We start from the raw sequence: 14520 nt of genomic DNA on the forward strand, positions 1-14520 counted from the left end.
AGCTGAGGATAAATATCTACCCCCACCCACATACTGTACATAAAATCTTGGGAATGCCATTTAAACTGTTTTTCATAATACTCCTTTTCCAGTGTTAAAAGATTTTTTTAAATGCAGAACTCTAACTGCTGAATTTTACATCTAGCCCTAACTCTTCACTTGGGTTGTATGACCTTTACCAAGTCTCCTTACCTCTTTGTGCCTTAGCTCATCTGTAAAATGAGTCACTGAGATCCATTAGATCCTAGATCTAGATCTAGCTCATATGTTGAATCCTTCTCAGTTCTGAAGATCTAGATGGTTTATATGTTATTGTTTCATACGCTTCTGTTTTTCAAATTTTTTTTTTTAAAGATTTTATTTATTTATTTGAGACAGAGAGAATGAGAGAGAGAGCGCACATGAGAGGGGGGAGGGTCAGAGGGAGAAGCAGGCTCCCTGCCGAGCAGGGAGCCCAATGCGGGACTCGATCAGGGACTCCAGGATCATGACCTGAGCCAAAGGCAGTCACTTAACCAACTGAGCCACCCAGGCGCCCCTGTTTTTCAAATTTTTAAAGTAATCATATGTGATCACAATTTATATTAAGGCTAATAAGTAACATTTTAAAAATTGTGGAAAATGACATTGTTTTTTGTTGGTTTAAAAAGAAAAAGGTGCTTGGAAATATTATGTTACCCACTGTGAGCCTGGCTGGAATCCCCACAGTCGTAACTGCTATAAACTTCAGAAAGAAAAAAAGACCTGGAAGGAAGCTTTGCATTCTTGCCAGTCTGATAACAGTACATTGATAAACATTGCTTCATTAGCAGATGTGGAGTTTCTTGTAACCCTCCTTGGAGATGGTAAGTGCCAAATGTCTCTGATTTAAGAGGTATGAAATATAATGTAGTCACTATCTTTATTAGTGGAGTTGAAAAGAAGTTAAGCTATTTAAAAATGATTATGGCACATATATCTCAAGTTTCTAAATAATATTCAGGAATGCAAATTCATTGAATTTTTATAAAATAAATGCTCAGAAATTTTGTAACACCTTACATATACCAGATACATTAGATGTTGGTTTTTTTCTTTTTTTAAGGGCAAAGGTCATTTCCAGAAACTTTTAATAAAAGAACTTAAACCTGCAATTTAGCCTTATGGCCATTACATAGCAGTAGTATGCTGTGGTCATGTAATCTAAGCAATAATGGAATTTCTGAGATAAATAATCAGATTTTAATAACTTTAACCAGTGAAAATTTATTCAGTTTGGTGGTTTGCAAGCTGTGTGCCACATTCAGAAATTCTGAGCTCCTAAGCCTCCACCCACCTTTTGTCCATCAGAGCAGGTCTCCCCCTATGTCATATATTTGACATAGAATTCTGTTGAAAAAACATTGAAATCACCAAGTTAGAGTAAAAAATTTTTTAATGAAAAAAAAAATCTCCAGAGTCTACTCTGGTGACCTTTTGAAAGTTAGGTTTTAGTTTAGAGTGAAAACAAAAATCCTTCTCTGTCACTTTTCTCACCTCCTGCATTTGAGATTAAAAGGATCCTGTGGCTGCCTCTGTCTCAATAGGGGCACTTGAACATTTCTCTCAGCCTCCTAGGGTCTTTTCACCTTACCTGGGCTGTCAAACTTTATTTACTTTTCTAGCAGCCCCATTGCTCCCATTTTAATGCTTCTAAGAGTTTCTGCTCCTTTTTTCTCATGGCAAAAAAAAAAAAAAAAAAGGCAAGAAAAAATATATTGTAAAGGGTTTTTTTTAAAGTGCCCTTTTCCTAATCCAGTTGACCTTCCTATTTTTCCTTTCTCTAAGCAGAGGCAAAACTATACTGTTCAAATCTACTTTTCATATAGTAGCAGGAACTAATTAGAGTCCCAGCAATCTGACTTGCTTTTAAGCTTTGTCCTTGCATTGGCTTGAGATCACATTCTGTCCCACTTTCAAGGTCTGTGTTGAGCAGATGGGGTAGTAGAAAAAGATCTAAGTAGATATTTTATACCAAGAGTTAAACAGGTTTTATTGTATGAAGAAATAAAGAAGAAATCATTTGTAACAGGCCCAGTGCATTATCTCCTTTGCATATAATAGGATTCCTGTAATTTACATTTATCTCTTACAGAAAATGCATCAGAAACATGGATTGGTTTGAGCAGCAATAAAATTCCAGTTTCCTTTGAATGGTCTAATGGCTCCTCAGTCACCTTTACTAATTGGCACACACTTGAGCCCCAAATTTTTCCAAATAGAAGCCAGCAATGTGTCTCAGCAGAGCAATCTGTAAGTTGATTTGTTTGTTTAATGCTCACTTTGCTGGACTTGTATTGAGGACCACGTGCATCAGGGAGTTGGGCTGTGGCAGAGACCAAGACAGACACAGTCCCTGCTCTTCCTGGGGCATCCATGCCAGGCAGTAAACACGTGCACACAGGAAAAACATGGTAATTATAGTTGTGATGTTAGCTTTGAGGAAATAGGTGACCCGATGGTGAAAAACTTGGGTTGGGGCTGCTACTTCGGACAGGACAGTCAGGAAAGGCTCTCGGAGGAGATGACGTTTAAGCTGGGACTTAGGAAAAAAAAAAAAAAAACTCTTGAGACGCAGGGGAAGAACATTCTAGACAGGGGACAATAGCTAGTATAAAAGTCCAAAGGAAGGCTAAGGTTTGCCATGTTTAATAATCAAAAAGAAGACCAGTGTGGCTTGAAAGTAGAACTGATGAGGGGATTACAGGAGAGAGGGCAGGAGGAATTGAAAAACGTGAGGCTTAGAGCCCTGGTATAGAATGAGAAAAGGGGCCTTCAAGGAGATGAAGGGCATGGTTTGATTTACATTTTAAAAAGTAACTGTGGCTGGGCGCCTGGGTGGCTCAGTTGGTTGGGTGACTGCCTTCGGCTCAGGTCATGATCCTGGAGTCCCTGGATCGAGTCCCACATTGGGCTCCCTGCTCGGCAGGGAGCCTGCTTCTCCCTCTGACCACCACCCCCCCTCATGTGCTGTCTCTCTCATTCTCTCTGTCTCAAATAAATAAATAAAATCTTAAAAAAAAAAAAAAGTAACTGTGGCTGCTACCTAGAGAATAGATAAGAGAGAGGAAAAATGGAAGCAGAGAAATCAGTTTGGAGGCTACTCCAGCGTTAAATTCGGGTAGTGAATATAGAAACAAGCAGATAAATGCAAAGATCCTTTGTAGGGTAGAAACTGTTGCTAGATTAGATGTGGGGTGAGCACAGGGTAGGTGTTTGGCTTGAGCAACCTCTGTGTTTGTGGATGATGGTGTCATTGACCTCTATGGTGAAGATGTGAGGAGAAGATCTGAAGTGTCAGGAAATTACTCTAGAGACTGATGGCTTTTACGCTCCATTATCCTATTAACATAAAAGGATTTCTACAATGTGTATAACCCCATTGAAAACGGTGACTCAATGGAAAATCTTGTTCTTTTCCTTACGTGTATGTAATGGTCCCAGTGGTCTTAACATCACATTTATCTCTACGCTCTAGTCTTTCATATATCTAAAACATCTGATTAGATTACACAAAATTAGTTTAATCCCAAGTCATTTGACGCATTTATTATACCTTAGACTAGACTTAATCTCTTTGATCAGATAGCTACTAAACTCACTGGTTGAGTTGTAAATCATTAGGATTTGGTAGGCATTCTCACTCTTATCACCAGGATACCATGTTAAGTGCAGTTTATTAAATGTTACTTAAGTAGCTTGACAAAGTAATTGTGCCATCCAAACTTAGAAAATTTCTAAGCACTTACTTTTATGGCACCTCACTTTCATTGTATTATCTTTGAGGCTGTTATAGGTATGCTCAGTTACAATTTAAATGCTAAGGTAGTTCTCAAGTCATATTTGAAGGGGGATAAACAATGACCTCTCTAAATGTTTGTCTTGGGTCTAACTGTGGAAAGCCATCACCGTTTATTCTACAATATTTGATGCTTTATTGGTTCATTGGTTTTGAGATAATTAAGATGACCTTCATTTCCTACTGACACTCTCCTTTTTCGTTTGACAGACACCGGTATTTCACTTAGCATGTCCACAGAACAGGAGCCAACATTTGGACAGGAAAATTATATTTAAGAGAGTAAGGACAGGTATTAATATTCCAGGATGTGTCAGAACAATGCTGATTTTTGTGTCCCCCTTTCTGGAAGCTCAGTAGCTCCTTACATAGTGGATGCGTAAAAAGTAACATTTATTCCCATGAAGTAGAGCTCAATATGAATATAATTATTATAATTAACAAGTTACCTAAGCATGGTTGATGCCTAATTTGAATATGAGAGCCTAGGAAAATGTTTATTCATTCATCCATCCATCCAATTATTATTAAGCAACTACAGTATGCCTGACACTATCCTTTAACGGGGTGGTTTGCTGGAAGACTCCAGGGGGGAGGGCTCCAGAGCTGCTCTTACAGATGAAGGTGTCAGCCTCCTATACAGTATTCATATTCCCCTAAAACCCTGCTTGCCTGAGATACCACTTAAAATTTGAATTGTGAGCCTTTTGGCCTAAAGGTCTGATTTGTGTTAAAATAACAAATCCTTTGGGAAGATAAAATTTTAATCTGTTAGCAGTTATTGTATTTCATTATTAATGTAGGATGTTAGAGCAGCCGTCTGTAGAACTAGAAGACGTGAAAGTATCCGCCTGTCATATAAAGAAGAAATGGAGTGGGGCTTTGGAAAATTAGTAATAAAGAAGGACATTGTGGCTTGAACACAAAGTTCAGCTATTATAATGTTATCTAGGGTAACTCATGGTAGCTTCCAGGCATTCCCCCAGTATCAGGTTTATGCATGTAAGTAGCAAAGCATTCGATTTTACACTTAGAAGTGATTAAAGAGAGGAAGCAGCATTCTGACTTGGTCACAGGGATAGTTTCATCCGAGTGGCTTTCAAAGTGTGGCCCCCCGACCAACAGCATCAACATCAATTGAAACCTTGTAAGAAATGCAGATTCTCAGGTCCTACCTGACCTATTAAATAAGACACAATGATCATGAGGGCCAGTCATCTGTGCTTTCGTAACCCTTCCAGATAATTCTGATGCACAGTAAAGATTGAGAATCACCGCTCTAACCCATCCTTTTAAAGGAAAAATTGAGAGCAGCTAATGTAAATCCAGGCTGAGTCTGATATTAAATCCTAGTTCCAAATTTTACTGACTGTAAGACCTTATGCAAATATTAAACCTAGCCTTTCAAATGGGAGTAATAATGCCTACCTCACAGCAATGTTGAGATTATATATGACAATCACCCAACATTAGGCCTAGCACACTATCAAGAAACATTAGCGGCCCCTCCTCTCCTGCCCACCAATCTGGGATTGCGTGTCTTAGAATTGTTGAGAGTCTGGAGGAAGCGGGGCCTCCCACTCCCATGTAGAGAGAATATCAACCCTTCTAAGGACCACACAAAGTCCCGACTCATATACTCCATCCTGAAACACTTATTATTAATCATATTTTTATTCAAAATAACTGATGTTGCCTATCAGCATCAATAATGAAGTGTATTCATTCATCCTTGTAACATTTTTCCACTTAGGAGGGACACTGGAAAGTTAAAAATTGTGAAGAAACACTTTTTTACATTTGTAAGAAAGCAGGCCAAGTCCCTTCTGACACTGAATCAGGCTGTCGAGAGGTAAGTGCTATTAACATTGTGTTTAGTGTAGTGACTTCATAACTAGAATAATTTATGCAACAGCAATTTTAAAGTGAATCTCTCTCCCTCTCACACTTGCCTTTGCTCCTTCCTCCCTCTTTCCCCTCCCTCCTTATCTCTCTTCCTTCTTTCTTTCCTTCCCTCTTTTTTTTTCTGACCTTGGGCTGCTTTTAGCAAACCAAGCAATTATCAGCTAGGGGCATATGAAGGATTTACAGCTCTGAGAAGGATCATTGCTTCTTTGACCTAAACTACTTTTCTTTTGAAATTAGAAACATAAATGATCCTGTTATACCATCTGTACAAACAATGACTGCTGTGTGATGCCCTGTCTCACAGGTGAAGACCGGCAGAGTGAAAAGAAACGCATTCCTTTGGTGGAGAGTGAACTTTTGCACTCAAGAGTCCTGCCTTCCTTTTCACTATTCTTAAACTTAAATCTTTGAATAGAATACTGGCAAGAAGTGCATGTTTGCAATATATTTATTATTTGGGAAAGAGATAATAAAAAATACTTTCATATTTTAAGTAATAAACGATTTTTGGTACTTAACATACTTATTTTCAGTACTTAAAGTAATAAAAGATATATTAATACTTTAGGTTTAAAAGTCAAAGGTAGACAGTTATGTTTTAAATTTCTTTAAATACATTCAATATCCTGCAGTAAAGTTCTCAACACATGCATTCTCTCTCTCTTTCTCCCTCTCTTTCTTTCTCATCCCCGCCCCCCCCACACACACACACTAAAGAATTTGGGTTTAAATATTGGAGATTTGTATGCATCTCAAAAATTTCCCAAACCTGGCTTTTTATGCAATTCTTTATTTTTCTTCTAATCCAGTTATTTATGTTTCAATGAAGTGATGACCCATGTCTCCAAGAAACTGCAATTTATTCATTAGTCAGTGTGTAAACGTATGAATTACTCTTCATCCTCTAGGTCAATAATACCTGTGTCATAGCTAACATGCTACCAAACCTTGTATCTAATGACTACAGTTCCTGAATTACTTAGAGCTGATTACTGATCTAATCCCTATCTGACAAGAAATACTGAAAAAAAAAAAAAAAGTATGTCTTACTGTGGTTTTCAAGGCAACTCAACATGTTGTATTTGTGTTGAAAAGGAAATTAACTCCTTACACAGCAGAAATAGAACTGATGTTCTATTCAAACTTTTGTACACTGCTTCCCTTTTCTGGCTAGCATTACCAGTATTTAAAGTTCAGAGTAAATTTGGAGTTCAGAGCCAGTTCTCTAACTTCATGATGAAAGTCCCATTAATTTCTTTATGTATCAATCCATGAATATGGTTTCAAAATTTCCTTCCCTTTAGCCAACTGCTTCAGTGCACTTCTCTAAACAGTTTGTACATGCAAAACCAACTTATAAAATATTTCTCACAGGGGCGCCTGCGTCGCTCAGTTGTTAAGCGTCTGCCTTCGGCTCAGGTCATGATCCCAGGGTCCTGGGATCGAGCCCCACGTTGGGCTCTCTGCTCAGCAAGGAGTCTGCTTCTCCCTCTCCCTCCTCCTGCCACTAGCACTGCCTGTGCTCTCTCTGTCAAATAAATGAATAAAACATTAAAACAAAACAAAACAAAAAATAAAATAAAATATTTCTCCCACAGCACACAAAAATAAACTCAAAATGGATTAAAGACCTAAATGTGAGACCCAGAACCTTTAAATCCTAGAAGAGAAAAAGGTAGTGATTTCTCTTACATTGGCAGTAGAAACATTTTTCTAGATACGTCTCCTAAGGCAAAGGAAACAAAATTAGAAATAAACTATTAGGACTACAGCAAAATAAAAACCTTTTGCACAGTGAAAGAAACTATCAATAAAACAAAAAGGCAACCTACTGAGTGGGAGAAGGTATTTGCAAATGGTATATCCAATAAGAAGTTAATATGCAAGAACCTCAAAAGTCAACACCTAAAAAATCCCCAAATAATCCAATTAAAAATGGACAGAGGACCTCAATAGACATTTTTCCAAAGAGGACATACAGATGGCCACCAAACACATGAAAAGATCCTCAACATCACTCATCATCAGGGACATGCAAATCAAAACCACAATGAGATATCACCTTACACCTGTCAGAATCTCTAAAATCAACAACACAAGAAATAGTAAGTGTTGGTGAAGATGTGGAAAAAAAGGACTCATGCACTGTTGGTGGGAATGCAAACTGGCACAGCCACTTGGAAGACAGTATGGAGGTTCCTCAAAAATTAAAAATAGAAATACCATGTGATCCAATAATTCCATTACTGGGTATTTCCAAAGAAAGCAAAAATAAAGGATATATGCACCTCTATGTTTATTGCAACATTATCTACAATAGCCAAGATATGGAAGCAACCTGAGTGTCTATTAATAGATGAATGGATAAGGAAGATGTGGTGTATGCATACACACCCCCAACACACACAGAGAGGAATATTACACAACCATAAAAAAGGATGAGATTGTGTCATTTGCACTAACATGAAAAGGACCTACAGAGTATAATGCTAAGTGAAATAAGTCTGAGAAAGGCAAATACCATATGATTTCACTTATATGTGGAATCTAAAAAAGCAAATGAATAAACAAACAAAAAGCAGAATCAGACCTATGAATATATAGAACAAACTAGATGGTTGCCTGCAGGGGTGGCGGGGCAGTCTTGGGCAAAATGAGTGAAGGTTAGTGGGAAATACAGCCTTCCAGTTATGGAATGAATAAGTCACAGGAATGAAAGGCACTACATAAAGGAGGGGGGGATTTTTTGATAATTTCAAAGCAAAAAAAAAAAAAAAAAAAAAGACTTTTTTCCCTCTGAGTTTTTTGGGATTGTATAATATGAGCAATTGTTTCAGTACTGTCATCATCATCATTTAAAATGAAATGGCGCCTCATGTACAAAAGATATTCACAGATACAGTCAATTTTTCTTCCCACTTTCATTGTATGGACAAAGGCTGGTAGTAAAGAGTCTTTGTTTTTCTGGTTATTACTATGCCACATTCCTCCCCCTGCCACTTTTCTTGAGCCTGTTCAGTTCTCGGATTTTTTATTTTACTAAGCAGCCTGTGATCTGAAAACTACTAATGAAGAAGGAATACTTTGTTAGAAAGGTCAAATTGTCAGCCTTCCTCCGCCTGTCCTTCCAGATAGAAAAGCCGTCTAACCTCCCACCCCATCTAGAGTGATCCAGGGGTTTCTGTCTGGAGCTGTCAATTACTCACATAGATAAGATTATGGGGAGAGGTTAAGGGAGTGAGTTCAGAGCACATCCTGGCTGGCTGGATGTGGAACTCCTGTGATCCACACCTCATTTAATAATATGTTTTGAACTAAAATTGCTGAGTTCTAAAATAAGGTTTTCTTTACTGCAAGACTGAGACCTTTTATAAGAAATATAGCAGAAATCATTTTATATCTGATCAAAATCTGGCAAGTATTGGCAAGACACAGAATAAAGTGTATTTTAAATCTCGTGAATACAAAAAAAACCCTGTGAATACATAAAAATAGATGTAAGTGATGTGATTTTATAATACTGGAAGGGGACTAAAATAACTCAGTTTAAGTATAGAAGACTAGTGAATGCATGTCTCCTGCAGTATATGATTTTAAAGAACAGAGCCACCCCTCATTGCTCTCAGGGCGGAGCCATGGAGCTACGCATTTATTATTTTTGTTTAAATGCCAAAACTTGCTCTCTTTCTCTCAAAGGATAGCCAGTTGATTGATTTAGGAATAATTTATATATATTTTAGCCAGTTTCTATTTGGAAATATTATGATCTAGCTAAGACCATCATGGATTACACCAGAATTGGGTTCCAGGACAGCTTGTCCACTAGCTTATGACTTTATCCAGATCTCTAACCTCAGTGAAACTTAGTGGGGTAACATGAAATATGTAATATGAAAGAAAGTTGAAAAAAACATACACTATTATCTCGATACATATGTCCTCTTTGCTCATATTGAGTTCCTGGCTCTATTTAAGGTCTCTGCCTGCACTGTCTCCCTTTCATTCTGAACAACTCCGTGGATACTATTATTATCTTCATTTTACAGAGGAGAAAATTCAGACATTTAGAGACTAAATAAAGTTCACAGTAGTAGAGCCAGTATTCAAACCCAGGCATTCTGCCTTCAAAGCCAACACTCTTAACTTCTACCAACCTGCAGGAACCATTGGTATGAAATTTTGTAAGTCTGAGCAGAGACAGAGAAAGAGAGAGATCTTGAGTGAGTGCCCCTTTGTTTTCATCTGTTTTAGGTTTTAAGATTTCAGATTAATTAAAACTTTTAGGTTTTAATCATTAATTAAATAAATATAGACGTGGCTGTAGCTAATGGCATTACCAGGTAGGATACATACAAAGATTTCAAGACAGAAATTCAAGTTTTGACTTTTGAGTGAGAATACACAAAAACAATGTTTTGCTGTTTAAATCAGATTATGTCCTTAATTTTCTATTTCCTTTTTTAAGGGATGGGAGAGACATGGTGGATTCTGTTACAAAATTGACACTGTTCTTCGAAGTTTTGACCATGCCTCCAGTGGTTATTACTGTCCTCCTGCACTTGTAACCATTACAAATAGGTAAGATAGAAATTTTCTATCAGAAACATGACTGTACTTTTTTGACAAGAGGGCTCCTGGGATGGTAAAATCTAGCCATAATCAGTAACTTGTCAAAATCGAAAGTGTACTGTACATTAGAGTATTAAATTATTTAAATTATTGATCGAGATGAATTTAAATCATACACCGTTATTCTTAAATCAATTTTTGAGTAACAAAGAGAAAATTTAAGATGACTTTTATGTTCCATAAAGATATATTAATTATTTAGCTTTGCTAATGTATTCAATTATATTTAGATTTTATCTAAAGGTTTGTAATGGAAATGAAGTATGTTATTTAAAAATTTTAAAATTAAGTATGTTTTTAATGTAATGTGTGTGAGTTATGTGGGGTTTTTTTTTAAACGAAAGTATAGCTAAACTGTGGAGGATTTTCAAATGCTTCCCCATTGCTTCCTAGCTCTATATTTGCTTAGATGTAGACTTCTCTGTGCACAGGTGTCTTCTTCATACTAACAGAGAAACTGTGTCCTTTTGACACTCCACAGAATTTGCAACATGCTATAGATTTGTAATAGGGAATAAAAGTACCAACAGCAGAAGTGACCTCAGTGTCACTATCAATGCCAAGAGAACAATGAGGGCTGGGAAACCGACTCCTCCAAGCTGAAGACAGAAACAAGGTAGAATCCTTCAGTGGTTGCATGGGAACTTGTACCTGCAAAGCTAGTCACTTGCTTTTTTACTGAGGCCATTGCCTTTAAAAATATCCACTGAAGATCAGGAAACAAGACAATTGACACTGTGGTTTTATGTAGAGACTCTTCACACCTAGGTCTAATCTGTAGGAGGAATTATTGCTTTCTCTGCTCTCCTCACAGAGGAAGTCAACATTCAAAGGCACCAGTATTTCCTTCCTCCTCTTACCTCTCACTTTCTTTCCCAGTCTTTCCTTCAAACCATGCACAGAATGCATACACACACATGCACGCGCACACGCACGCACACACACACACACCCACGACTGGATCGACAGCAGTTGGCAAAATAAATTGCCTAGTGAGATATTTTGTGCTCAGGAGACCCTTCTTTCAGGAATAGCACCACCCTTGATGTATCTCAGTGTTATTTTTTGGTTCTACCTTCCTTCTTCCCAGCTGCCAGGCAGAAGGAAGCCTTTATCTTCAACTTGCCCACCCACCCAAAATGTTTCAAGAACACCTTGGGTTAGAAATCCTCCAGTAAGTGAGCCAACATTGGGCTTTATTCAGGAGTCTGATCAATGAAGCTATGCTCTTTTGTTAATTATAACTTAATTATGTTTTTCACTGAAGAAAATAAGTGTAATTGTTTCACCTGTTTCTTATGTCTTATTCTTTCTTTTCTTTTTTTGTGTAATATTCATTGAATACCTGTCACATACCTGGCACTGTGTTAATTACTTTTCATATGCTATCTGACAATGCAAAAAGCCAATAGTCAAGCATTTATTAGAAAATTATTTATTAAATATCTATATTGTGAGAGGCACCATATCAAACACTGGCATGCTGTACAAAAGAAATAAAAGGCCTGGTGTAATTGTCCGGGTGCCACTTGCAGGCCAGCAGCTGAAGAGATAGAACATAGAAATATGAAACAAGTGAAGAAAGTGGAAGAACGCAATAAATGGAAAATTCAAAGTGACACTACAGAGATGCCTGGGTGGCTCAGTCAGTTAAGCGTTTGCCTTCAGCTCGGGTCATGATCCCAGGGTGCTGGGATCGAGTTCCACATCGGGCTCCTTGCTCAGCAGGGAGCTTGCTTCTCACTCTGCCTGCCGCTCCCCCTGCTTGTGCACTCTCTCTTTCTGACAAAAACAAAAAACAAAAAACAAAACAACAAAGTGACATTACAGATAACCTATAATGCCACAGTGATCCAAGTAAGGCAGAAATCTGTTAGCGTTCAAAGTCTTCATTTTCTAAGAATGGAGATCTCCTACAAATAACGGAAAGTGTCTGGAAAAAAAAAAAAAAATCTCCTTGGTTCCATTTCCTCCAAAACTGGATCTAAGAGTATGTTATAAATGATTTGTTTCTTGATAAACTGTATTCAGTAGCCAATACTAATATGTGGTCTAACTCTAAAGCAGAACTATAGCATCGATAAGTTTGTTGTCATTCCATCCACAAGCTCGTATGCCCACCCAGGCAACCTTGTGCTAGTATGCTACTCAATGAACAGCCAAGCTCCTGCAGTGCTCTCCACTAGGCCCAGTGAGGCATCTCTCCCAGACAGTTACCACGCGTGTACATTGCCCTGCAAACACGTCTACACCCAAAGCAGTGACTCCAACACAGGACATGCACGTTGAGGAAAGAAAGGGCCCCGTGCTCTTAATTTTTATTTACACAGACTCCATCAGGTAAGAAACAAAGACCCACACTACACCCCACTCTTTGAGTGACAAGGCACAACAAAATTTTTCAACAGCATCTTTTGTCTGAGAAGGTTGGACAGTAGATGGAAATTCTCCTCAGATCCAGGAGTTTCCACTAGCAGCCTTGGTAATCATTTTCTTCCATTACTGATTTCCTGTTTGCGTTAAGACACTCCTGTCACTCACCAGCGCTCAAGCTTGTAGTTGCTAATTGATTTTCCACTCTTCTGCACAATTGAGGACAGATTTGATGGGCACAATTAGAACCACCTGCTACAAATTACGTATTTCTTTTGTTATCAGGCAACTGCTCCTGGTCTAGGACATTTAACACTTTGTGGAATAGAGAGGGAAAGAAAAACAGACCCTTACTGTGGACTAACAGACTGTTATTTTCTTGCTAACTGTTACAAAATTTTTTCAGGCCTGGGTGCTTTACTTCCAGATAGGGCATGACTGCAAAACTTGAGTTCCAGAGTTACCATGGATAATCCTGTAAACGCATATATATCTAAATCTTGAATCAATCAGCCATGGAATATTTGGTATAAAATAATCCAAATGACATTTAATTTTTTGCATTTTGCCAAAAGTAAGAAGTCCTGCAATATCTCATTTTCTCCTAGGTTTAAATATGCATTATTTCCAAGCATTTTTACAGCTCTGCTACTTTCCTGCAACCACCATACCCCCTAAACATTTTTGCAGTTAATTTTTTATTGTGATAAAATATGTAGAACATAAAATTGATCATTATAACCATTTTTAAGTATACAGTTCATTGGCATTAAGTACAGTCATATTATTGCACAGTCATCACCATCATCCATTTCCATAACTTTTTCATCTTCCCAAACTAAAATTCTGTACCCATTAAATAATAACTCCCCATTCTCCCCTGCCCCCAGCTTTGGGCAACCATCATTCGACTTTCTGTCTCTATGAGGTTAACACATCAATGGAATCATGCAGTTGTGCTATTGTATCTGGCTTATTTCACTTAGTCTAATGTCCTCCAGGTTAATCTATGTTGTAATATGTGTCAAAATTTCCTTCCTTTTTAAGGCTGAATAATATTCTATAATATGTATATATCACATTTTGTTTATCCATTCATACAATGGACATGAGATGCTTCCACCTTTTGACTATTGTGAAAAATGCTGCTATGAACATGAATGTACAAATATCTTCCAAGGCCCTGGTTTCAATTCTTTTGAGTGACATACCCAGAAGTGGAATTTCTGGATGATATGATAATTCTATTTTTAATTTTCTGAGGAACAGCCATACTGTTTTCCCTATCGGCAGCACCATTTTACATTCCCACCAGCAGTGCTCAGGAGTTCCAATTCCTCCACATCCTAGCCAACTTGTTATGTTTTTTTTATATAATAGCCATCCTAATGGGTATGAAATGGTATCTTATTGTGGTTTCAACTTGCACGTCCCTAATGACTAGTGATATTGAGTGTCTTTTCACGTGCTTTTGGCATTTGTGTATCTTCTTTGGAGAAATGTCTATTCAAGTCCTTTACCTATTTTTTAATTGGAGTGTTTATTCTTTGTTGTTGAGTTCTAGTAGTTCTTTACATAGTCTGGATATTAATCCCTTATCAGATACACAATTTGCAAATACGAATGTATTTCCTACTTGCAAATACGAATGTATTTCCTACTTGCAAATACGAATGTATCTCCTATTCCGTGGGTTGCTTTTTCACTCTGTTGATGTCCTTCGATGCACAAAGTTTTAAATTTTGGTTAAGTCCACTTTATCCATTCTTATTTTGTTGCCTGTACTTTTGGTG

General features: G+C 37.6%; 1 protein-coding gene across 2 annotated transcripts in view; it reads left to right on the plus strand.

Moving 5' to 3' along the window:
* The window catches only part of PLA2R1 (phospholipase A2 receptor 1), a 114466-nt gene that overhangs the window by 43235 nt on the left and 56711 nt on the right, over positions 1–14520 (plus strand). For both annotated transcript variants that reach the window (XM_035007936.1, XM_035007937.1), the window contains 4 exons: positions 651–845; positions 2114–2271; positions 5571–5669; positions 10191–10303. In XM_035007936.1, coding sequence (XP_034863827.1) covers positions 651–845; positions 2114–2271; positions 5571–5669; positions 10191–10303 — 565 coding nt within the window. The remainder of the gene's footprint in view (positions 1–650; positions 846–2113; positions 2272–5570; positions 5670–10190; positions 10304–14520) is intronic.

This window comes from Mirounga leonina, unplaced genomic scaffold (genome assembly GCF_011800145.1).
Source record: "Mirounga leonina isolate KUSES-001 unplaced genomic scaffold, KU_Mleo_1.0 Mir_151, whole genome shotgun sequence".
In the NCBI taxonomy this organism is placed as follows: Eukaryota; Metazoa; Chordata; class Mammalia; order Carnivora; family Phocidae; genus Mirounga; species Mirounga leonina.